Source organism: Phascolarctos cinereus, unplaced genomic scaffold (assembly GCF_003287225.1).
Source record: "Phascolarctos cinereus isolate Bilbo 61053 unplaced genomic scaffold, phaCin_HiC Scaffold_1;HRSCAF=81, whole genome shotgun sequence".
In the NCBI taxonomy this organism is placed as follows: domain Eukaryota; kingdom Metazoa; phylum Chordata; class Mammalia; order Diprotodontia; family Phascolarctidae; genus Phascolarctos; species Phascolarctos cinereus.
In genome coordinates, this window is record NW_027555514.1 from 219,943,372 (window position 1) to 219,966,766 (window position 23,395).

The 23,395-nt window shown below is 53.1% G+C and overlaps 2 protein-coding genes and 1 long non-coding RNA gene across 4 annotated transcripts; 2 read left to right on the plus strand and 1 right to left on the minus strand.

Moving 5' to 3' along the window:
• Window positions 1–1,284: 1,284 nt before the first annotated feature.
• Window positions 1,285–6,011, plus strand: SLC39A5 (solute carrier family 39 member 5). Its single transcript, XM_078150269.1, has 10 exons — window positions 1,285–1,575; window positions 2,024–2,200; window positions 3,114–3,276; window positions 3,524–3,693; window positions 3,956–4,075; window positions 4,397–4,487; window positions 4,590–4,760; window positions 4,983–5,063; window positions 5,276–5,466; window positions 5,734–6,011. Exons 1-10 carry the CDS (start codon window positions 1,285–1,287, stop codon window positions 5,875–5,877), a joined length of 1,599 nt encoding a protein of 532 aa, XP_078006395.1. The 3' UTR covers window positions 5,878–6,011.
• ANKRD52 (ankyrin repeat domain 52) lies at window positions 5,968–23,115 on the minus strand. 2 transcript variants are annotated; one of them, XM_020990021.2, is made up of 28 exons: window positions 22,861–23,114; window positions 22,445–22,528; window positions 22,069–22,147; window positions 21,842–21,912; window positions 20,708–20,908; window positions 20,351–20,438; window positions 20,061–20,203; window positions 19,598–19,810; window positions 19,152–19,230; window positions 18,668–18,782; window positions 18,455–18,537; window positions 18,232–18,349; window positions 17,939–18,007; window positions 17,681–17,821; window positions 17,515–17,595; window positions 16,672–16,783; window positions 16,437–16,508; window positions 15,933–16,134; window positions 15,074–15,161; window positions 14,859–14,976; window positions 13,846–14,065; window positions 13,548–13,635; window positions 13,354–13,437; window positions 13,075–13,220; window positions 12,725–12,807; window positions 12,351–12,433; window positions 12,074–12,165; window positions 5,968–11,664 (listed from the first exon to the last, which is right to left on the minus strand). In XM_020990021.2, exons 1-28 carry the CDS (start codon window positions 22,885–22,887, stop codon window positions 11,414–11,416), a joined length of 3,231 nt encoding a protein of 1,076 aa, XP_020845680.1. In that variant the 5' UTR covers window positions 22,888–23,114; the 3' UTR covers window positions 5,968–11,413. The 2 variants fall into 2 exon arrangements, with proteins under 2 accessions (XP_020845680.1, XP_020845681.1); XM_020990022.2 differs by lacking the exon at window positions 22,445–22,528 and having other exon boundaries at window positions 22,861–23,115.
• Window positions 13,594–14,493, plus strand: LOC144454252 (uncharacterized). Its single transcript, XR_013482593.1, has 2 exons — window positions 13,594–13,683; window positions 14,178–14,493. It is a non-coding gene; the product is annotated as an uncharacterized LOC144454252 (long non-coding RNA).
• Window positions 23,116–23,395: the final 280 nt, after the last annotated feature.

A 23,395-nucleotide genomic window follows, 5' to 3' on the forward strand; every position in this document is an offset into this window, starting at 1 on the left:
CATTAGGGCTCCTGACGTCTCTGCTGCGGTCAGGTAATGCCAACCTCTGTCACTGGGCTCTAGGCCAGAAGTGAGGAACCTAGCCTTCTCTCTGTATAAGGGTTTCCCTTCCCTTCCCTAGTCTCTAGATATTTCTGGGTGGAGAATAGGAATGAACCATACCCTTCCCAGTAGTCTAGGACTTGTGGGTTGTTAAGTCTAATAATGCTTGGCTCAGCTTTAGCATTCTTGGATCCTGGTCCTCACCTAAACTAATTCCTGGAAGCAGGGCCACAGGGAGATGAAGAGGCTAGTACTCGTCTCTCCACCTGGGGGGAGGAGGGTGTTTGGCAGGGGTGGGTGCTGTACTTGGAAAAAGAACTGGAAAGTGGGGAACAGTGGGTGTGAAAGGTGGCAAAGATTAGAAGGTGGGGCAGTAGATTCAGAATCTGAGACCTGCACTCCCTAAATTGGCCTTACTTAGTCATATGGTTCCCCAAAAGGGGCAGAGGGTAACCCTTCCCTGTCCAGTGCCCTTCGACCCTAGCACAGAGTCAAGTGAACCATTAACTCCAGATATGAGCCCTCCTACCCTCACTCCGCCCCCAGACAGGTGTGTTAGGGTGGCAGTCCTGGCCTTCCTGACGTGTCTTACACTTCACTTTGGAGATTCAGGAGGCTGAGGCCAGGCTTTCCCTCACAGGACTCCCAAACGAAGAGCTCCCCAAGAGAACCAGACAGGATCTATCCCTAGAGACTGACAGACCTGCGTGGAAAGTTCTCACACTGCTAGTGTGGGTGAGGCCCAGGGAAGGTGGGGTTAGGGAGGCCTGAGCAGTGCAAAGGGCAGAAGGGATGAGGAATGGGGTATCGATGGGATCCCATTTGAGGAGGGAAGCTGGGGGAGTAAGGGTCTGGAAAGGGGGAATCCAGAAGGATTCTTCCTTCTGGATGTTGGCAGACGGGGGTGGGGTGGGGGTAGTGCTGATAATGCAGGGGTCAGTACTGTGCTATGAGAAGGAGATACTGGGAAGGAGGGAGATGGGGTTAGGCTGGACTAGAAGTAGGTTAGAATGGAAAATGTGACTGTGGGGGCCACAGGTAAAATAAAGAATAAATGAGAGTATTACAAGATGGGCAGGGGGACTCTTAAGTGGCTTTGAATGTGGGGGGAAGTTTTTTCTGAACTCCCCTCTACCCTTATTCTCTCAGGTGTGCTAGGCCCCAGGATGCCCCAGAGGGAATAGAAGTCCAACACTTGAAGCCTCACCTGTGGGGACTACCTTCCCATTCTCCTGCTCCACCATGGGGCCCCTGTTGGCTGGACTGTGTGTTTGGGTGGCTCTAGGGTGGGTGGGGGGTTTGGACCCCTCCACAGCTCCTGTAGCTCCCTTGGGTCCTGCTGAACAGGAGCAGGGACATTATCTGGCACAGCTGTTTGGCTTATATGGAGAGAATGGAACCCTGAGTATCAGTGGTCTTGCCAGGCTCCTTCATAGCCTAGGCCTGGGTCGGGTTCAGGGACTTCGACTGGGACATTCAGGACCCACAGGGGGTAGGGCTGGGCCCCCCCCCTGGGGACAATTCCACACACAGGTACTAAGTCCCCAGAGCACCAAATCACCTAGCTTCTGTTGTGTGCTGAGGCCCTCCAATCTTCAGTTCCCAAGTTCCCCAAATTTTCCATTCCCTCAGTGCTATTCTCCCCAATTCTCAGTCCCTGAATAAATCCCAGTCCCCATTTCATACCCTCAGTCCTTCCGATCATTGTTCTCCTAGCTCTCCAATCTGCCACTTTACTATCTCCCAATCCAATCTCACTTTTTTTCTATTTGTGAATTCCCAAATCTTCCCCAATGCTACAGTCCTTAAAATCTAGACTCTGGAGGCCATAGCCCCTATCCCACCCCCACCCCACTACCTCCAACCTCATGCCCTCTTGACCTCCTGATAAGAAGTGCTTTTCTAACATTTCTGGAAGAGGTTTTCTGAGCCCACAGATGACCCTTTCCATTTCTTATTGCCATCCTTTTCAGGCCATTAGCCCCCTGGGCTGAGTGTGGATGTCTGGACAGGATTACCCCTGGGACCCTCAGAATGGAGGGATCCAGAGAAGCCAGGGGCCTCCCACTTGCCCCAGGGGCCACCATCTCCTGGTCTTGGCCTCTTTCACAGGCTGCTGCTGCTGGACCATTCACTGTCTGACCATCTTAATGAGGATGTGAGTAGGGGAACCCTGAGGAGGGAAAAATTAGGAGCCTTTCATTAACCACAAGTTTAATATGAACCAATAGCCATCTTACTCTGCATTAACAGAAGGATGGTGTCCAGAGCATAGAAACAGTATGTTATCTGCAATAATCAGCTGCTCATTAGGACCAGAACCCTTTGGTTAATAACAGTCTCTGGAGAATTATGTCTAAGTTTAGTCACCACATTTGAAGGACTCTTGACAAAGTAGAGAACGACTAGGCAAGGGTTAGGTGACCAATATGAAAACAGTTTTTAGCCTGCAGAATGGGGAGAGAGGTATAATCACTGTCACCATATATCTAAAGGATGTCTCATTATAAATTGCTCAGAGACCAGAGTAAGTCAATTGGACAGTAATTACAGGGAGATAGCAAAAAATAAATTTGTAGAAATGAGCTTTCCAGTTATTGGACTGAATTAATAGTGACTTTCCTGCCACTAGAGATTGCTATAGTCTAAATAAACTTTAAGGACCCTTCTCTCTCTCTAGGACTCTCAGATTTTAGAATGGGTGAGACAACAGAATCATCCACTCACAGAAAGTACCTCAGCTGTTGACTTGGGATATATGTGGGAAACAAGGATTATTTGTCTGTCATTTCCAAAGTTATTATATGCAGACCATACTTTGGCCAGCATTTCCTCACCTCCACATGCATGTAAATCTCCCTTATCCTCTCCTCCCAGTTCCTCGTGTGTCCATTTGTGTTGGTTCTGCCTTAAAAGACCAGGACAGACGTGGTATATGTTACCCAAGGGCTTCAAGAGCCCCTTGGCCCAGGAGTTGAAACCTTGGGGGAGATGCTGTTGGGGGCAGAGTTTTAAGGTCCTCAGTCACTATCCCCAAGGGTCCTCTGATCTCTGACCTCCAAATTCCCCAGTGTCTAAATGGCTCCCAGCTTCTCGTCAATTTTGGCTTAAGCCCAGCCACTCCACTGACTCCCCGTCAGTTTGCCCTTCTGTGCCCAGCCCTGCTCTACCAGATCGACAGCCGAGTCTGCATCCAGACCCCAGATCCTTCCCCTCAAGGGGACTTACTGTCAGGTCAGTGACCTAGGTGGGTAGAAATTTCACTGGGGGTGTGTTGGTAGTGATGTCCCCATTAAACTTGGATACCTCATTCTCAGTGGAGAGTTGGGTACCATGCTTGGGCAAAGAGATCAGACTGAAGCCCCCTACTTTTCCTGCACCCCCTTTTAGTCCTTATTCCCAACTGTCTCCTCTTTGAGACTTTCCTAGCCCCAGCCTGACCTTTGACTGTACACCACCCTCTCCCTACCCCCACCCCCAGCCCTGGCCTATAGTGCTCTGGCTGTCCTGGTGCTCAGCGCTCTGGCTCCCTTCTCCATACTCCTGTTACGACTCCTGGGGTCCTGGCTGCTGCATCCTCTGCTGGGCTTCTTGGGGGCACTGGCTGTGGGCACACTTTGTGGAGATGCTCTGCTGCACCTGCTGCCGCACGTATGTGACATATAACCCCAGACCTGAGATTCTCCAATCTTCCCATGGGTTTCAATCTTGGTTTTTTGTTCCAATTGCTTTTGAGCATCTCATTTCCTTGTTTACTCGGTGCGCCCCCTTCTCTCCGAATTCATGGGTTTTTTCGGAGAGAAATATGAGTTGGGGGAAAGAAGCTGTCTTGCTCTGAGGGTTGGGTGAGGCTTCCTCTCGGATGGAGATTCTTCCTGGGCCTCTGCTTCATCTTCCAACTTCCACGTCTCAGGCTCAGGGCGGACGTCATGGGGGGGACCTAGGACCTGGATTAGCTGTGCTGGGAGGCCTCTTCCTCCTCTTTGTCTTGGAGAATCTACTTGGGATTTTTCGGCATGGTGGGCTGCAATCAGTGAGTAACTCCTCTCCTACCTATAAGCCCCAAATCCATTCATTCAACTGTCTACAAAATAGGCAGAGGTGGGGATAGGGGTGGGGAGGAGTAAGGGGTAATATCTTCCTCCCATTACGAGCTGCCCATATGGTGGCAGTTCCTTTCTCCTTACCTCCTGACAGTGTCCAGGGATCCTACCTCTTTTTCTTTTCTGAGGGAGACAAGAAACCAAGAGAGAAGGATGGCCCGTCAATGTCAATGATGAAACCAGATGTCGCCCTTCAGCCCTCTGGCTTTCCTTTTTTCCCCTCTTAAATCTTGGTCTCACTTCGGTTTTAGAGATGCTGTAAGCAAACAAGAAGAGGTCCTGGAATTCAGGACCTAGAAAATGGCAGGGGAACAGTTCTTCAGCCCTTGAGGGAAGGCCCAGGTGAGTCCTAAGTGGAGCCGGACTTTGGGGAAAGGACAAACAGGGGTCGAGGTTCCCCAAATTCAGTGGTAGTATCCAAACTCTTTATTTTTCTACCTATAGATGCTGTGACTGAAGGACCACAGGAGCTGGGTGGCCAACTTTCCCCAGGCCCACTCCCACTCCAACATCACGGACATAGCCATGGGCACCCAAGCCGTGGGAATGCTCAAGTCACATGGATGGTCCTGCTGGGAGATGGACTTCACAACTTCACTGATGGGCTTGCCATTGGTGAAAGAGAGGGCCCATTGGAAAGGGGATGGGAAGACAGAGGACTGGACTGGGTGGCTGGGTACTGGTGAGGGAGAAGGGGAATGGGAATATGGGTAAGAAATGATACAACTGGTGAGGCTGAGTGGAGGACTTCTAGGTAGAGTACAGAGCTACCTATAGTAAGCAGAGCCTGTCAGGGACGAATAACTGACTCATGATCCCTTTATGTCTTACTTTCAGGGGCTGCCTTCTCTGATGGTTTTTCCAGTGGTATCAGCACTACCCTGGCTGTCCTCTGCCACGAGCTTCCCCATGAATTGGGTAGGGAGATGATAGAAACAAGGCACTAATGGAGAAGGAAGGCCAGAATACCACCCCCTCTACACACACACACCCCAGTTGTGGATTGGGGATTGGAGGGTAGTGATCACGGAGAATAGAGGCCTGTCTTGGGTGGTAGTGGTAGGGAGATGCTGGGTTAAGCTCAGGCTGAGAGTTGCCTTATTCTGCCATCACCTTCCTCTTCCCAACAGGTGATTTTGCTATGCTACTCCAGGTTGGGCTACCCTACAAAAGGCTTTTGCTGTTAAGCTTGGTGTCAGGGGCCCTGGGGCTGTGTGGTGCAGCCCTAGGAGTGGGTCTCAGCCAGGGCCCTGCCCCATTCACTCCCTGGGTTTTCGGGATCACTGCTGGGGTCTTCCTTTATGTGTCGCTTGTGGATATGGTAAGGGGGCATGGAGCTGGCACCGTTAAATATGGAAATTTAAAAAAGGGGTGGCAAGGAATATCATTGTAAATTTGTGGTGGTGGTTGGGTGGTGTCCCGTTCTGCACTCCTGCTCCCTCCCCCCTTCATGCTCAAAGAACTTGGGTAGATAGAAGAACAAAGTGAGTAGCCCTAAGGGGAAGGGCCCTGGAAATTGCCAAATATCACCTCTAGGCCTTTTCTGCTGCCCAAGGCCATGGATCTGACTGCCATTTCTTTCCTTCAGCTACCTACCCTGCTTCATCCCCCAGAACCCCTGCCTACATCCCACATCCTGCTGCAAGGGCTGGGACTGCTGCTGGGTGGATGCCTCATGCTGACTATTGCCCTGTTTGAGGAGCAGCTGCTTCCCCTGCCCTTAGATGGCTGAAGTGGAACCACAGAAGGAGGGGGTCATGGTTCCTCTCCTTTCCCCACCGCCCCCCTCCACCCCAGGAACAGAGGCCGGACACAGGGCCAATAGGAGCAATAGGACTTTAATAAACAGAACCCATCCCAAAGCCATGATGACTTAACAGTTGTTCTCACACCAAAAGAGGGTAGAAAACCAAGGTCTGGCCTGAGGCTCAGAGCAGGAGGCCATGGGGAGGGAAAGGAGGGGTCTTTCTTCCACCTGTCCCTCCACCCCCAGCCTAGGTTTGATGGGGGCATGGGTATGTCCATTTGCAGGGAGTCTTTGTGCTTTACCCCAGGGCTAGGGGGACTGCATGTGATGCCCCTCCCAGCCCCCTCTCCCCATGCTGCCCTTGACACTCTGGGTGTTTGCATCCCAGGCAGAATCTCTACCTGTATTGTTGCCCAGTAGTTCTAGACCCTCTCCCTCAGACCCCTCCCCGATTCCAACACTAGCACCACGGTTTGGGGCAGGGAGGAGAGGCAGGTGTGACAATTGCTTAGAGAAAGATTCAACTAGAATCCAGTGAATTGTGCTCAGTTCTCTTTACTTCCTACAACCGAGTACATGGGTCACGGGGTGGGGTTGGGGGGAGTAAGGGACGTGGTACATCCCCTCTGCCCCCCAACACACCTGCACACAGGATGGTGGTGTTTGCAGCATCACAGGTCATGCAGGTCATGAGGGGAGAGGAGCAGACACACAGACACCCACAGTGGGCACCATACAAAGAACACTCTCATGCCCCCATATACACAGCTGTACATGAGGAAATCCTCAGGCCCCATTCTTCCCTCTCCCCTGTCTTGCTTGGCTCCCAGGAAGGGGGAACTGTATTGCTTTGAGAGAGCCACCTTGGGGGGGAGGAGCCGCTAGCAAAGCAGCCCCACTTTATCCCCACCCCCACCCCAATTTGGCACATCTGCAAGACACATAGCATTGAGGGTAGGTACCCTCACTCCTGGGCTCCCATGGCTTAAGGGAGGATTTTGTTCTCCATTCTTTTCCTATCTTCAATAACTGACCCCTCTCCAGCCATATTCCCCCCTCCCTTGGCCCTGGACACATACACAATGCTGAGATATCCAGGTGTGACAAGAGGATGAGGAGATTAAGGGTGGGGAACAGGGTTTGGAAGCAGAGACCCCACCCTGGAGTGGGGGCAAGACTGGCACAAAGCTACTTTAGTGCAATTGGAGATGGTGCCCAGAATGAGGGGGAGCCAGTTCCCCAGGAGCCAAGACGAGTTCCTTGGCTCCCGGGGGAAGGGAGGCTCAGAATGGGCAGTCCAGTGCTCAGGCCCAGGGGGAGTGAGGGGGGTGGGAGGACTGGGACTGGGAAGAATCCACCCTCACTAGTACATGCCCTCCCAAGTGCTAGGTACGGTTTCTATCACTTCACACAAATGGGCAACAGCAGCCTTGGAGTTAGTACCTTCAAGTAGTTAAAAAAAAGCAGCACCCCCCACTACCACCCCTCCCAGCCCCTGCCCTCCCCAAACCTGGCGTTTGGTCACTTCTCTGGGAAGGGGTTTGGGGGAGACAAGCCAGACCCTCCTCTCAGACCTCTGGCCTTGGACCTCAAGTATTCATTGCCTTGACCCTTACTCACCAGTGGAGTGCCAACCTGACCATGCTAAGGACCCCTTGGACGGAGAGGGCTGGAACCACTTTTTACCAGGCAGAGGAAGGGGCTGCTTTGTTCTCCTCCCCATCCCCCACATTCTGAAAAGATAGGGGTGAGGAGATCCCCAAACTATTGTTCCCCCCCATGGGGGGGCTTCCGGGCTATTGTCTGTAAGGCTATTTTCCTTTGTTGGAATGGGGAAGGGGGAGAGGATTAACACACACTGGGGACTGGGGTTGGGTATGGCCAAGGAGGGGAAAGGAGGGAAGGACTTCCTTACTGGAACATGAGGTCTGCTGGAGCTGTTGTTAACAAAGAAACACTTGTGTGCATAATATTCAAAGATTCACCTTCTCCCCTCCAACTGACCACCCATCTACTGCTCTCCAGCCCAGCTCTCAGGACCACTTCAAGGACTCTAGAGAAGATACTGGGGGCTCTGCAGAACATTACCCATGACCCTCATGTCCTCATTTCCCCTTCCAGGCCAAGGGAACGTATGGGTGGTCCAGTGGGGCAACATTGGTGGACATTGGTGGAAACAGTATTGAGTTTTCCTTTGGTTACATATTGAAGGCAAAGGTGAGCTGGACTTACAGTCTAAACGGAGGGGGTGAAGAGAGGGAAAGGGTCCTGGGGTGAAATGAAGGAAGGTAGGCCCTCCTTCATTCTTCTACCCCAAGAAACACAAGTCTTATTGGGGGTGGGGGTCCCTCAGTATTATCTCCCCCACCCCCCACAGCACCAAACAAGAAGAATAGAAGCCCCTCCCCTCCCCTATGGGCTGCCCCCCCCCCAACCTGGGCTGTACATTCAGTGGTTTTCAGCAGTCCTATGGCTCGGGGGTTGCAGGGTAGGGGAGGAAGCCCCATCAGTCTCAGCTGGACAAGTGGCAGTGACCCTGGTCTATCTGTTCTACCAGGACCCACAATTTGTGCCTTTCTTTTTTTGGGAGAGGGAGTACCCCCCCTCCAACTGCCCAATGTCCCTCAGATCAGAAAAGCCCCCAAAATCAGAAACTAAAAACTGGCTCTCATTAGCTGTCTTTCCATTTTCCTACCCATTTCCTTTGTCTGTCTCCTCCATAGCGCTCTTTGCTGGGACTCTGGGGCTGCTCTCCAGGACCTCTCTAGAGAGGCCTTTTCCACAAAAAGTGCTTATTACTTGAAGCAAGTGCTTTAGAGCTTTTTTTTGGGGGGGGGAAGGGAGGGAAGGGAGGAGAGCCTAGGGAAGGAAGGGGAAAGAGAGGTCTACTCCGTCCCCTTCCTGGAGAAGGACTGGGGGCCATTCTGCCTTTGTTTAATTTCTCCACACCCGTTTAAGTCAAAAAGGTTTAAAAAAAACCCTGAAAATTAAAATAAATATGCAGTGGCCATGAGTATGGGACAAGATGCTTCAAAAACAACAGGGGCTTGGGAGCCCAGGGCGGGGCAGGGAATTTCCTTTGGCATAAGGAGAGGAGGCTGCTCATCCCCCAGGCCCCCTCACCAATGACATGAGGAGGGGCAAAGGGTTTCCCCCTATTTCCCCAGCAATGCTGACACTGCGCTGAAGGGGCAGCCACCAGAAATCTCTTCTAGCAAAATAATGGGGCGCTTTGCAGACGCTCAGATTCTTACTGATGTGGCTGAGCATCAATAAAGGAGAACACGACTGACACACAGATGGGCCCCTCTGGAGAACCTGGGTTGTCCCCTCCACTCAACTCCCTGTGTCACAATGAGAATGGGGAGGGAGAGTGAGAAGGCTTCCAAGAAAATCAGCAGAGCGGGCTGTCGAGTGCACTTGGAAAAGCCAGCAGGGATTGTTTTTGAGGGGAGGGGCTGCAGCCCTTAGAGAGAGGTCACATTGATTGTCATTTAGGGAAGAAGGGTGAGTGTGGGAAGGACATAGGGGAAAGGGGCAGCACAAGGCCCTTTGGCTTTAACAGGATCGAAAACTAAAAGCTGCACAATCCTTCTCACCAATAATGGTCATTTAGAAGTTCTGAAATGGTTTTAGAACAGTGATGGGGTGGGGGGTGGGGAGGTGAAGAGAATAAGGGGGAACAGAGATAGTGGGGAAAACAAAGAGACCAAGAGGAATGGCAGAGATGAGGTCTCAGACAAGCTACAGAGAAATGGATACATGAAAAGTTAGGGGTGTTGGAGAGGAAGGGGGCCCTGGGATGTCCCCTAATGCCCCAACATCATTCTAGGCAGAGATGGCAGAACACAAGTCTAAAACAGAAGAGTAAGTAAAACTGAAGAATGCAAGCAAGACTGGGGGTGGGGTAGGCCCTTGTGTTTCTCTGTGAGGGGACAAAGCACTACGTAAATGAGGCCAGTCCAGTTTTCAGGAAACAATACTGATGGCAACTAGGGGATACTGAGGGAGGGGAAGGGGTATGGCCTCTGTTCAAGTTATGTGTCTTGGCTCCTGGCTGAGGTATTGCATGTGAGGAAGGGAACACTGGATGGAAAGGCTCAGGGGAATATTCTGGGAGGCTTAGCTGGGAGATGGATGGTTAGGGCATTTAAGGGGACCAGGGCCAAATGCAATGCTACATTTAGAGAAAAATTTGCCCCCCTCACCTTCCCTAGTTTGGTGTTTAGGGTGGGGCTTTAGGAATCCTGTTAGTACAGCCCCTCCCCCTCCCCCACACACCCCTGTCACTGGGAGTCAGGGACTCGGTTCTGCCTTCCCACTTCTAAGCCAAGGGCCCGAGCTCTGGAGGAGGGCTCTAATCTGCCCCTGCCCCTCCCACCATCTTTGGCTTCAGATCAGCAGTGATTGGGGGTGGGTGTGTTCTTGAACATAAGGGGATGGTAGAGGCAAAGAGGGAGGCCCAGAGGAACTATGGATAGGGAGGCCCTCCTTCCACACACACATACGAGCACATGCTTGAAACATACACAGAGAATACAAGAGGGCTGTGGCTTTGAAATGGACAGGAAATTCATCTGTTTCTTCTACTACAGGGTGAATGCTTACTTAAAAATTCATGACGAGCCTAAGTGGAGAGCTGAGGAGGAGGGAAGCCATAGTGTTGCTCTCCCCCCCCAAAGGAGCTAAAATGAAGAAGCAAGGTTAAAGTGCACGGTGAGGGGGCCAAGAAGGGCCAAGCTGGGGGAGGGGGGCAGAGCCAGCCCTTGATTTGCATATGAGGAAATGGGGAGAGAAGGGAGCAGGTTTCAGAGTCCCAGGTACAGTAGTTGTTGCTTCAAGTGTTTTGCATTTGAATTGGAGGGGGTGGGGGGAGACAGGGTAGATTGGAGGGAGAGGAAGAAGCTCCAGGCCTCAGTGCTAAAAGTCTTCCCCCCACCACCCAACTGCCCCTAAGGGGAGTGGGGAGACACCTCCAGAGTGCTCACACAGTACCAGAAATTAAGGCTTCTCACTGCTTCGGGGGTAGAGAGGCTAGCCGAGCAGGAAGGGCAGTGATCAGGATGGGGACAGGTAACTGCCTGGCTCCAGGGGCAGGAAAACTGGAGAGAGGACAAAAAAGGAAGAAGCGGGAGGGAGAGAAAGAGGGAGGAAGGGAGGGGTCGAGCTGAAAGCAGACTGTGGGGGAGGGGATAAGAAAAGGGGCAAGGGTGGGCAGAGCTAAGGGGAGCCAGGCATTTAGTAATTTTCTCAGATTACTTGGCAGAAGGGCCTGCCCTGGGGCACCAAGAGCATCCGGGAACTCCCTGGTAGCCCACTAATACCCTGCTCAGTTTGGGTGGCAGAGGGGTGAGCAGTTTCTCTCCAACTCTTTCCCTCCTTTCCCCTTCACTTATCCCCACTCCCAGCCCCCCCATCACCCAAGTCGTGTTCTCCTTTAAAGTGCCCTATATTTATAGACATTTTCTAAATAAATAGAATAAGATATCAGGTCACCGGTGTGGGGAGACCCGCGGAGGATCTACTCTGAGTAGCAGCCGTCTAAGCCGATGGCGCCGTGCCGTTCCTGGCTGTAGGGGCAGGAGGCCCCGTGGGGCAGGGCGCCACAGCCACCCACTGTCTTGGCAGCGGCGATGCCACAGTTCTTGAGCAGGCTGAAGCTGAAGGGGCTGACGGCGTCCTTGGGTGGGAAAGGCTTCATGGTGGAGAGGATCAAGGCCAGACAGTCTGCCACATCTTTGTTGGGCGCACAGGCCAGGGCTGGAGTGTGACCTGCAGGGCAGATCGCGGGAAACTGAGGTATGGGCCCTTAAATCTCCTCCCCACCAGCCTGGCTCCCTACAAGTCTGTGGAGGTGAGTCCAGACAGTCAAGTTTTTCTAGAACGTTAAGTGTGCAGCTAAATGCACCCTTAGTCAGGAAAGAGGGTATACATTTGTGTGTCTGGAATAGGAGGGCAAGAAAGGCGGGAGCCGGAGCACACCTTCCCTCCAGTTCTGATGGCTCTCCTTTGTTTCATCCCAAAAGGGAAGCCCTGTCACTTGGCCTCCTTTCAGTGACCCCAGAATGAGCCATGGAGGAGCCCAGGCCCCCTACCCTGAATAGCTCCCCAGGTCAGGAAGTTATCTCCTGTATAGTATCCCTGACCCCAAACCCAGGGGGGGCTCTGGGCCCCACCCCACCTTCTTCATCTACAGCCAGCACTGTGGCCCCACGACTGAGTAGCGCCTGCACCACAGAAGCCAGGCCATTCCGGGCAGCGATGTGGAGTGGCCTTGGAGGAAGGAAAAGAAGAGGAATAAGTTAGTGGGACGCTCAGCTGTCTTTGCAAGTTAATCCAGAGGGGTAAGGCATTTGCAGTCCTCACTCAGGCCTCCTGGTATCCCCTCACCCCTGGGAGCACCCCTTTCTTTTCCCACCTGTCACCCCAACCTTAGGCCCCCTTGTGTGAACACTCACATCTGCAGTGCACTGTTGGTGGCATTGATAAGGCCAAGGTCTTGAGTTTCCGCCAGGATTAACAGGGCACATTTCTCGTGGCCCTGAGAAAAAGTGGGGGAAGGAGGGCATAAAAGGATGGCTTCTAAAGGGAGAATGAAGTTGGTAGCATGGGGAAAACAACAAGCATTCCTGAGTCTGACCAGAGTGTCAAGAACCCCCCTGTCCACACACACACACACACACACACACACACACACACACACACACACACACACAGAGCTTCCAGTTTCCTTGTCTTAGCTACCTAGCACATTACCCTCTCCTCCTCCTCCTCCCCCCCTGCCCACCCCCCATGCCTGGTTCCATACCCTCTCAGGGACGTTGCCCCCTACCTTGCTGCATGCCAAGTGCAGGGCAGTGTTCTTATTCCCATCCAGCACAGTAAGGTCTGCTTTTGCTTGATATAACAGAAACTCTGCCGGGGCAAAGAGAAAGATGATCACAAACCACATAATTTAAGGCCACAGAGCTACCCCTACGTTTTCAAGTTTAATTGACTTCCTACCTGACACATGTACTTCTCCTTACAGCGCTCTTAATCATCAGCTACAGACTCCTACCCTAAATACTCCCAACTCCTGCTCTCAGGTAGAGGCCAGCCCAGGAAAAATTTGTAGGTGGGCTTCTTCTGCCCATGCCCTCCCACATCCACAGCTCCCCCTCGGGCACACATCACACGCACCGACAGCAGCGGTTTGCCCATTCTCAGCTGCTGTCATGAGAGCCGTTCTGCCAGCCTGATCAATGGCGTCCACCTCGGCTTGGTGCCTCAGCAGCATCTGGAGCCCAGAGACGTTGTCTGCGAAGGCAGCAGCATGAAGGGGGGTCCTGCAGGTGGGGGAGGGAGTAGAAAAAGCAGGGGAGGCTACTCAGCCTAGGGGAGTCAGGCTAGTGGTGACAGGGGTGGAGACAACTTAGTAGAGGGGCCCAAGAGACCATTCTGCAGGATCTGGTCACTCACCGTCCTTTGGCATCTCGGCTATTCACAATCTTGGCACCCAGTGCTCCCAGAAGCATCTCTGTAGTGCTGTCCTGGTTGTTAATTCTGAGGAAAGAAAGAAAGGAGTCTTACTGAGGGGAAAGAAAAATTGACCACCTGACTCTGAGTCCTGAGTCACTGCCCTCTAGGGATGGGATAGGAGGGAGGTCACTCACACTGCACAGTGCAAAGGAGTGAAGGGGTTTCCTTCTAGGTATGAGAATGGGCTGTGTTCAAGTAACAACTCCAGACAATCTTCATGTCCTGAATGAAGGCGAAGAGAGAAGGGAGGGACGGAGAACAAGGGAGAAAGTAAGAACAAAGCTCCCTCCATCTGGTCTGTAATCCAGAATTCTCCCAAATCAATCCCATCATACTCCCAGGTCTCAGTTTAGCTCTCTCCAGCCCTGAAGCACATTCAGCCTTAGTCCCATCCCCTAATCCCCAGTGCCCACCCATCCCCAGGCCCCTGACCAGTGTAGGAGGCCCAGTGCATGGGAGAGTAGCCACTGTAGTCCACTACTGCATCCAAGGGATCTGTGGAGAGGGCAGCCTGTAACAAGGTCCTCAAGACAGCTGTGTGGCCACAGGCTGAGGCCAGGTGGATAGGTGTCCTGCCCTTAAAATCTCGGCATAGTACAAAGGCGTCATGGTCCAGAAGGGCAGCCAGGCAGTCCTCACAGCCAGTCACCGCCTATGAGCCAGCAACAGGGGTAGTTAACCTATCTCCCACCCCTAGTACTAAGAACCTGATCCTGACCACTGAATGCTGGGGTGAATTCCTCCTTTTCTTCACCACCCACCAGCCTATCTATCAATGGAAGCCAAACAGCACAACCATGGTTGATCCCAAGGCTCTGACGTGGGAGATGACAAATACAACAAGAGGAAGAAGAAAGGGGCCAAGGAGAGAGAGAAAATACAGGGAACGAGGTGGTGAAAACTTTGAAGTCCGTAAGTCAGCTGTCCCATGGAAAAGGTCAAGAGTATTTGGGGGGAAAGAGTGGGTTGATGGGGATACACAAGTGTGTGAGCTACATACATAAGCACGTATTATGATAATAATAATAATAATAGCTCACATTTATATGTGTAAAATTATACAATTTTAAGGTTTACAAAGCACTGTACTTTGAATATCCCTGCGAGATAAGTTCTGCCAGAGTTAATAACGCCACTTGAGAGAGGAGGAAGCTCAGTGAGATCAAATGACTTGCCCATGATCACAATGTGTTGGAGACCATAACTGAACCCAAGATTTCCTGATTCCAAGTTCAATGTTCCTTCTACTACACTATGTGGTCTCCCAGTAGGATGTCAGGAAAATAGAACAGAGGTTTTAATAACCTACCTAGATGATGATAAGATGGCTCACTGCCCACGGCCACACTGGGGGTCCCCAAATTGATTCCCGAACACTGGTCGGCCCATGCAACTAAATCTTCTACCTGTTACCATGGCTCTGCCTAGCAAGATCTGTCACTCACCCCACGGTGCAAGGCAGTTCGACCCCGGCGATCAGCTGCATCAGCTGTTGATCCTTTTTCTAGCAGGAGATGCACACAATCTACATGGCCATTCATGATGGCCAACATTAGTGGGGTCCTGAAGGCAGGACAGGAAAAGGGAAAGAGTGTCAGGCTAAGAGATGAGAAGGTCTGCGATAAGCCAAGGCATCTGGACCCTCAGCCCCTACACTCACTGTCCGTGGGCATCCATGACATCAGTGATATCAGCTCGCTCTCCACTGTCAATCAGCAGGTGCAGGGAGTCTGTGTGACCAGAAGCAGCTGGGGGAAAAGGAGGCACATCAGAGCAGGGTGGAGACAGGGAATGAGGAATGGAGACAGGCCAAGGGAGAAAGGGGACCAAGGAAAGAGACAAAGGGGGAGAAGTCCCAGAGAAAGGCGGAGTCAGGTTGTAAGAGGGGCAGTGTGGAGGGTTCTTCTGGGGAAGACAGAGGAGGAAGGGACCTTATGGGACACAGAGTAGTGATCCAGCACTGGAACTTAATATCCTATCAAAATGTGATTCAGAATAACACCAAAGAAAATGGACACAGAACTTGACAAGGATAGTTCTAGTACTCTCCAGATTGCCTCTACCCACACTTTCGACCTGCATAAACAGGGGCTTGCTAAGGTGTAGTAGAGGTGTTTAAATTCTGGCTTGAAAAATTCCCCAGTTCCTACAACTAGATTGAAACATAATTGGGGAATGTTTAACAAAAATAAATAACAATACAATAAAACGGATAATGCTAATTTTTGGTTTTCTAAGCCAAGAAGCAGCAGCAGGCATTGGCTTATATTTGAGTTTGAGGCCAACAGTGTCCAGCAGTGCTGTCAGAGTCAAACAGAAAAGGGGTATCACTAAGCCATACATAAGGATGCCTGCAGGCTGCATGTTGACTTCGAAAACCACGTATTAACATTATCAATGTTCTACTGTATTTTTATTTATTTTGTTCAACATTTTCCACTTCTGTTTTTACCTGGTTCTGACCCATTTGACCCCTCTACTGCACAGAATGGCTGAGTGCATTTCTGAGAGGCCCCTACCGGCAGCATGGAGGGGTGTCCACTTGCGCTTGCGCTCCTTGACCAGGGCAGAGGCTCCGTGGGCCGTGAGCACCTCCACACACTCAGTGGAGCCTCGTTCTGTGGCCAGGAACAGTGCAGTCCGGCCTTTGTGGTCCCTCACATCCAGGTTCACCAGCGTCTCTGCCAGTGTCTTCAGTGCTTCACAGTGACCATTATAGGCCTGGGAGAGCATGGGAACCAAAATGGAGCTAGTCCTTGAGGTACGTGGCCAAGCCCTTACCCCTAACTGGGAGGGGCCCCGACAAGACCTCTCCTAAACTGCTAGGCACCACAGGCTTGACATCTGTGCTTAGCTCTCTTTCCCAAGTAGGTGCCTACCCAGACTACTGCCCTCAAGGCCACTCCCCAAAAGAAGGCAAAAAAAAAAGAGGAATCTAAGCTAGGAAGAGGACTTGGGGGTGTTGGCACCCAGGGCCATGCTCCTATGAGGGAGGTACAAATAAGCACAGAGGAAGGACTCACAGCTAAGTGCAAAGGGCTGACTGGAATGGTGTTCTCCACATCTTCCAGGCAGTTAAAAGACATTTCTAGGAGCTGAAAAGGATGAAGTGGATGTGAGGATCAGTAGCTGCCTGAGGGATGCCCCCAGCATCCTCCCACTTCATCTTGAACCCCACCTCTTCTGGATCTGAGGCCCCCGAGGCCATATAAGGTCTCTTTAGGTCCCAGACCTTTTCCAGTACTACCTCCCACCTACCAGCTCAAGGTTCTGTCTGTTGCCATAGGCGGCTGCATAGTGCACGGCTGTGTAACCCTGCCTGTCCCGCAGGGAGGGGTCTGCACCGTTATCCAGTAAAAACTCCAGACAGCTGAATGGAAGGAAGCACATCAGAGAAGGACCCCAGAAGGACCTCTAGCTCAAGCTAGAGATGAGGGCTCATAGGGAGGATGGGGGCAATGATTTTCCACTACTCCCCAGGACACACCCTTTGCTCCAATCAGGCTGAGTCCTCACCTGCTGTGCTCACTCCTGTCCTCCCTCCTTTCCCTCAGGTGGCTCCCCACACTTGGGATGCCTTCTCCTCTCTCAAAACTAGCTTAGATGCCAGCTTGTCCATAAGACCTTTCCGGTCATCTACACCAGCCCTCCCTGGTCTCCTCTCTTTTAATCTCCTGCCTCCCTCAGCTGAAGTTCCACTGAGAGGCAGAATGGTGAGTGGAAGAGCCTCACTCCCTCAATCAATGGCCATGTGACCCTGGGCCAGTCACTCCACCTCTCTAGGCCTCAGTTTTCTCATCTGTAAAATGGAGGCAATGGCCTTGCACTGCCTCCTTCATAGGCCTCAGAAGGGTCAAACAGAATAACTGTTTAAAAGCGCCTCCAGACTCCAGCCAGGAATATTTCACAAGTGTAGACCCATCACACCACCTCTGTCTCAACTGGAGCATGAGCCCCTTGCCTCACACTCCTTGAGGATCCTGGGGCCCAGCTCGATGCACACTGAATGTTGGAACAGACTAGGGGGAGCCCAGGCAAGGAGGACAGGACCCAAGGGACACAGGTGATGTGGGGTCTTCTGAGGTCCTTGAAGCTACTCACAAGAAGGCCTCCTTCCTCCGGGATGCCTTCAGTGGCTCGTCCTCTTCAGGGTCGTGGCTAGTGGCCACATGCGGCTCCGCTCTAGGCACAAAGAGCAGACTCAGGGTGGGCAAGAGGGAGGAGGATGGTGGGTGGGTAGGGGCGGCGGTGAGAGAGGGAGACTCACCTCCGGTAGGTGTCGGAAGCGGCAGCATAGTGCAGAGGGGAGCAGCCTTTACAGTCAGCCTCATTGATGCCTGCTCCAGCAGTCACCAGCGTCACTGCACACTGGTAGCTGCCGTTGGCGGCTGCATAGTGCAATGGGGTCCTAGGGGAGATGGGGAGGGGGAAGCAAGGCATTAATGAAGACCTCTTAACTCGGCTAAGAGCCTAGTCAGAAGCTGTCCTTACAATATTCATGGCCCACCAAGCCCTGCCCACACACCTTCCAAACTTATCTCTTCTTCTCAAGTCAGCTCCACTGCTCAACAGCAAATTAAGACATTCAACATTCCTGCAAAGAGGGGGAGGGATGAGCAAAGGTTAAGAAGAAACTGGGACTTTCTGAGGAAGAAGCAGGCATCCAAGGAACGACTGAATGGACAAAAAACAGCTGGCACTTCCTACCTGCAGGTTCCATTGTTGGAAGCAAAAAAATAAGATTGGGCAAGAGAAAACAATGACTCGCAGGACCCAGTCCAGGTCTCTTTCCCAGACCACAAGGGAAAGGGAACTTACCCTCCAGAAGCAGCAGCATGGAGACAGGTTCGGCCAAGGTTATCAGGTGTGTTGATGTCAAAACCAGCAGAGAGTACATGTTCATTGCTGAGTGAAGACACAATGCTGTACAGCTGACCTGCGAGGGGAGGAATCTCCATAGTTCAGGCCTCTGGGCAATAATCAGAGAAAGGATGATACTATTACCCACCGATCCCCAGCTAGAAATCCAAAGAGGATGTACCTGAGGAGAGGAGCTTACGACAACAGTCTGAGAATCCAAAGAGAACAGCTAAGTGCAGGGGGAACATGTCATGGATGCCTCGCCTAGAGAAAGGACAGGACAGCAGTCAGCCCTTGGGTCACGAAGGCGCTGGGGAGAGCTAGCGGCAACTTCTTTTACCCCAGCACCACCAGGGCTGGGCTATGAAGTCTGGGGAGGAGGGAGGTGGCTCACCGGGCAGTATCAGCACCATTGGTCATAAGGGTGCTGATCAGCAGCTCATGTCCATAGCGGGCAGCCACATGCAACGGGGTATTCCCATATTTGTCAGCACAGTCAATCTCACTGCCTGAGAAAGATATATATACTAACTCAGACACAGAACAAACCTTAGGATTGAGGCTAATAACAAGCTTTGGAAAGCAAATCTCTAAAAAGTCAGGTGACAGAAAGTGCCTAAGTGTACAAGTGCATAAGACAGAGAAGCAGAAAGAAGACAGGCAATATTCTATATTATCTGAGATGGCTCTCTGGGAAGGGGAAAGGGAAAGAGATATAGGAGAAAATTTAAGCAATGTAAAAACAAAAGACATCAATAAAATTTATTTAAAAGAAAGAAGACAGGCAAGAGTGGTCAACATAACAGAATCTTTGGAAAGCCTAAAGATCTAGAATCCCTATAGAAAGGAAGACAATTCATAATCTCTGAGGTCCATACCATTCTGGATAAGGATCTGAGATCGGGTGAAACGCCCATGGATGGCAGCCATATGCAGGGGACTCTTTCCCTCCTTGCTCTGTAGAAAATAAGACCCCTCAGTACAAAATACAGAAAAGCCAGATACCCAAAGAACCAGTCCTTGGATCCAGAAAAATCAGGTAAATTTGCAGACACTGATGCCTTGAGCCCCTGGTTCAATGTGACCACTGTGGGGAGTAACTGGGCATTTCCCTGGAGACTAGCTGAGTATTACATAAAGTTCTGAAGGAGAGGGAGTAACTATGGCTTTAAACTCTGGAAATTCTTCCTAGTAGTTTAATAACATGGGAATTTTCCAGGCTTGTCTGAGCAAGATCTTCCATCTTTGTTCCTGCAAAACAGATCCCCACATCCCATCACCAGTTCCCTTCTCCCCACTATGCGAGGGCCTCCTTCCCAGTCACCTGGAAATTGACATCTGCCCCATTATTGACCAATAGTTCCAAGCAGAGTGCACCATTAGTGGAGACTGCAGCCACATGTAATGGAGTAAATCCCTTGTCATTGGGCTGGTTGACATTAGCGCCTGCGTTCACCAGCTCGTTGGCCACAGCATCCTGGCCCAGGTAGCAGGCGATATGCAGAGCTGTGTTCCCATAGGCATTGGGCTCATCGATCTGGAATAGTGGGGAATGCCAAAATAGGAAGGATGGTATGCCTGGCCAAGGAAACCCAGAATCCCAATGCTCTAGTTTTTGCCTGTTTAGGTCCCCAACTCCCAAGATCTGTGGCTGTCAGTACTGGCTCCAAACCTCCCTGGTGCCCATACATCCACCAAACCCAAGCTTCCTTATGCTGACCTCATCTCCCCACACAACCTCTTCTACGGTTCTTAAGTCCCTGATCTTAGTCCCCCAGCCCCCTGACCTCAGCCCCTAGCCGTAGCAGGTGCTTGACCACATCAATCTGGCCATTGGCAGCAGCTGTGTGGAGCAGGCCATAGCCCTTCCGGTCCTTGCAACTAGGATCTGCACCCCGGGCCACCAACAGCTTCAGGACCTCCAAATGCCCTAAGTGGGGAATGAGGAGAAGATCAGAGACAAGGCAAAGCTAAAGGGAACAGGCCTCTGTTCCAGGCCCCCTACCCCAGATTTCCCAAGCTCTAAATTATGCCTATGTAGGCCAAACCCCTTCTTTCCATCTAGATTCTTCCTCACCTAAAAAGGCTGCCCAATGCAGTGGCTGCCGCTCCTTTTTGTCACAGACATTAAGACTGGCCCCCTTGTTCAGAAGCAAGTTCACCATCTGTGTGAGAACAGGGGACACTTCCGTTCAGAGCCTGGCACAAGTCCCTTTCCACCCTTCCCTGTCCCCAGCCATCTTATACTAAAGCTTCTCCACTTTCTCAGGAAACTGAAGAGAGAAGTGACATAATGCTGAAAGGACCATGGACAGGGACAAATGGGGAAAGCAGAGACTAGGAAAGCTAAAGGACCAGGGGGTGGGCATGGAAAAGCAAGCCCCATAGCCACAGTGTCTGGATGCCCCAGGCAGTGAGTGAGTAGAGTCTATACCTCCAGGTGCCCACTGTGCACGGCATGGTGCAAGGCACTGCGCCCACTTCGATCGGCCACATTCAGACTGCTCAGCAGTGGGGCCAGGGCTTCAGCACATTTGGTGGCTCGGTTGGCAGCAGCCACATGCAATGGTGTCTGCCAAAGCTTGTCCCGGGCATTCACATCTGCGGAATGTGCTAGGAGCAGCCCCAGTACTTTCTGTTAGTGGGAATTTGTCAGGACAAGAACAAAGAACAGGAGGTGAGGGGACAAATTAGCACAGGCTCCTTAACCCCAAAAATGAAAACAGCCACAACATCCAGTAAATACAGAATCCCTTCATCCATACAATCTTACCCCTAGTTCCACCAAGAAAACACACAAACCACTTTAACATCAACTGACAGTCATCTAATTAGAACCTCCTTCCTCATCTTTCCAGGGTAAACACAGACCCTTCCTCAAGCACAACTAACTTCATTCTCCCAATCTTGGTAATCTTAGTACCCCTCACATCCCTTCCCCAAGCAAATACAGACATCTAAAAGACTCCTATCTTCCCTACCCCCATGGGAATTCCAGGGAAAATAAAGCCTGCCACCTTCATGCACACACACACCCACCTCCAACCTTTCCACAGCCACTAAAATCAACCTCAATAACAACCTAAGAAAACAGATGACCTCCACCCCCAGTCCCCAGTCAAAATGTAGCCAGTCCCCTACCCCTTAATACATCAGCCTCAGCAACTCCTCCCGAGCACATGGCTCTGACCTCTAGGATGATGGCTCAAGCCAGGGAGTGCCAGGGTAGCCCTGGGAGGGGCCCTCTCCTGCTCTTCCCAGGGCCCAAAAGGGGAGCAGGCTCTAGGGTGGCCCCTCAGGGAGGGATGAGTCATTTAGGCCTGGCATTGGAGCCCCCTGCAGTCTGCCAGCAGAGTGCTAAGCTGCCCCTGACGTCAAATCAGCTGGCAGAGCTCAGCCCCCCATAAACAGCCTGCCCAGAGGTCAGGAGGGAGGAGTCAAGATCTGACTTTCCTCTCCAGATGGTACAGGAGATGAGACTAGAGAAGGAGGATGACAGAGGAATAAGACTCCACCATCCACCTCCTTCAGCTATTCCTTTTGGGAAGAAATGCCCAGCTGACCCTACCTCGTTCCTAGAGGCGGCAGCACGATGTAGGGGGGTCAGCCACAGTGTGTCCTTAGCATTGACATTAGCACCTAGGGAGAAGTGGGGAGGGGTGGGATCGGCAAAGAGAACGAGGCCCGACACTCGGTAGCCGCAACTGCCCCAGCGGCCAAACATCTCCTAGGGAGCGTGCAGAAGGGAGCCCCTGCTCGATGGGTGGCCCCTCCACTCCATTCCTCCTCTTTTACCTGACAGCAGTAGCAATTGGAGGATGGGGACATCTCCTACATATGCAGCAGCATGCAGAGGGGTTCTTCTCTCTTGGTCCTAGAAAAGGAAGGGGCCGTGGCTGGGTCGAGCCCGGCCACCTCGCCGACCTGATGCTCCGGGGCCCATCCCTCCATCACCTTCCCCTGGCCCTGCCCCTTCCCAGATGCCGGGGGCTCTGTTCAAGGCAGGTCTTCAGAGGGAAGGGAATGCTGTCTCACCCTGCCAGAAGGCGGGCAGCGGAGGGTCCCCCGGCCTGCGGGAGGGGAGGCCGGGCGGGGCCAGCCCCCCGCCCCCCACTTCTGGGCACCTCCCCCCGGGGCGGGGGCGGGGGCCCGGCTGCCCCCCCCCGCTCACCAGCACGTTGATGTTCTCCTTCTGCGAGAGGAGGGAGCGCACTTCCTCCACATCCCGGCTAAAGATGGCCTGGACCAGGGGCGGCTGCGGGGAGAGAGCGGCGGGCGGGCGGCTCAGGGGGCTGGTCGGGAGGGCGCCGCGAGGGGCCCGGCGGGCGCCCTGTCACCGCCGCAAGGGCAGCGGGCCGCGGAGGCGGGGCCGGCCGGCCCTGCGGGCGGGCTGGGTGTGCGCGATGCGGGGCGGCGCGGGGCGGGGCGGCCCGAGGGGAGACCGGCGCGGCCCGGCCCGGCACGGGGGGCCGCGGAGCGGGGGCCCAGGGCCGCGGGAGGCCGGGGTGCGGGCTAGGCCTAGGCCGCACATCCCTGAGCTCGCGTGGCGGCAGCGCCCGGCGGGCGGCGGCCGGCGCGGTGACTAACCTGGTCCGTGATGCTGAGGATCCCCATGGCCCGGCCCAGGCTCCGTCCGCATCGAGCTCCCGGCGGCAGCGGCGGCGGCTCCACCGGGGACACGGGGCAGCGGCAGCAGCGGCGGCAGCAGCGACGGTAGCGGCTGCTGGGAGAGCGGGGCCCCGCCTACCGGGAGGCGGGCGAGCGGGAGCCGGCAGCACCCCCTGGCGGCCACACCGGGCCCCGCAGCTCCGGCCCCCCGGACCTCCCGACAGGGCCTGCCGGCCCCACCGTCGTCCCGTAGCACCGGTGGCGACCAGACCTGGCTGCGCTCCGCCCCCTGACGGCCAATTCTGGCTCCACAGCGCTCCGCAACCCACCCTGCGGTGCCTCCTAGTGGCCGGACCTAGCTCCGCGGTGCTCCTGGCAGTCAAACCCAAGCGCACAGCTCCCTCTGGTGGCCAAACTGCCCTGCTACGGGTCAGACCCTCCCCAGAGTATTCCCTTGATCAAACAGGAGATGGGGAAGTGACAGGGAGCTCTGGAAATCTAGCGTTCTAGGATT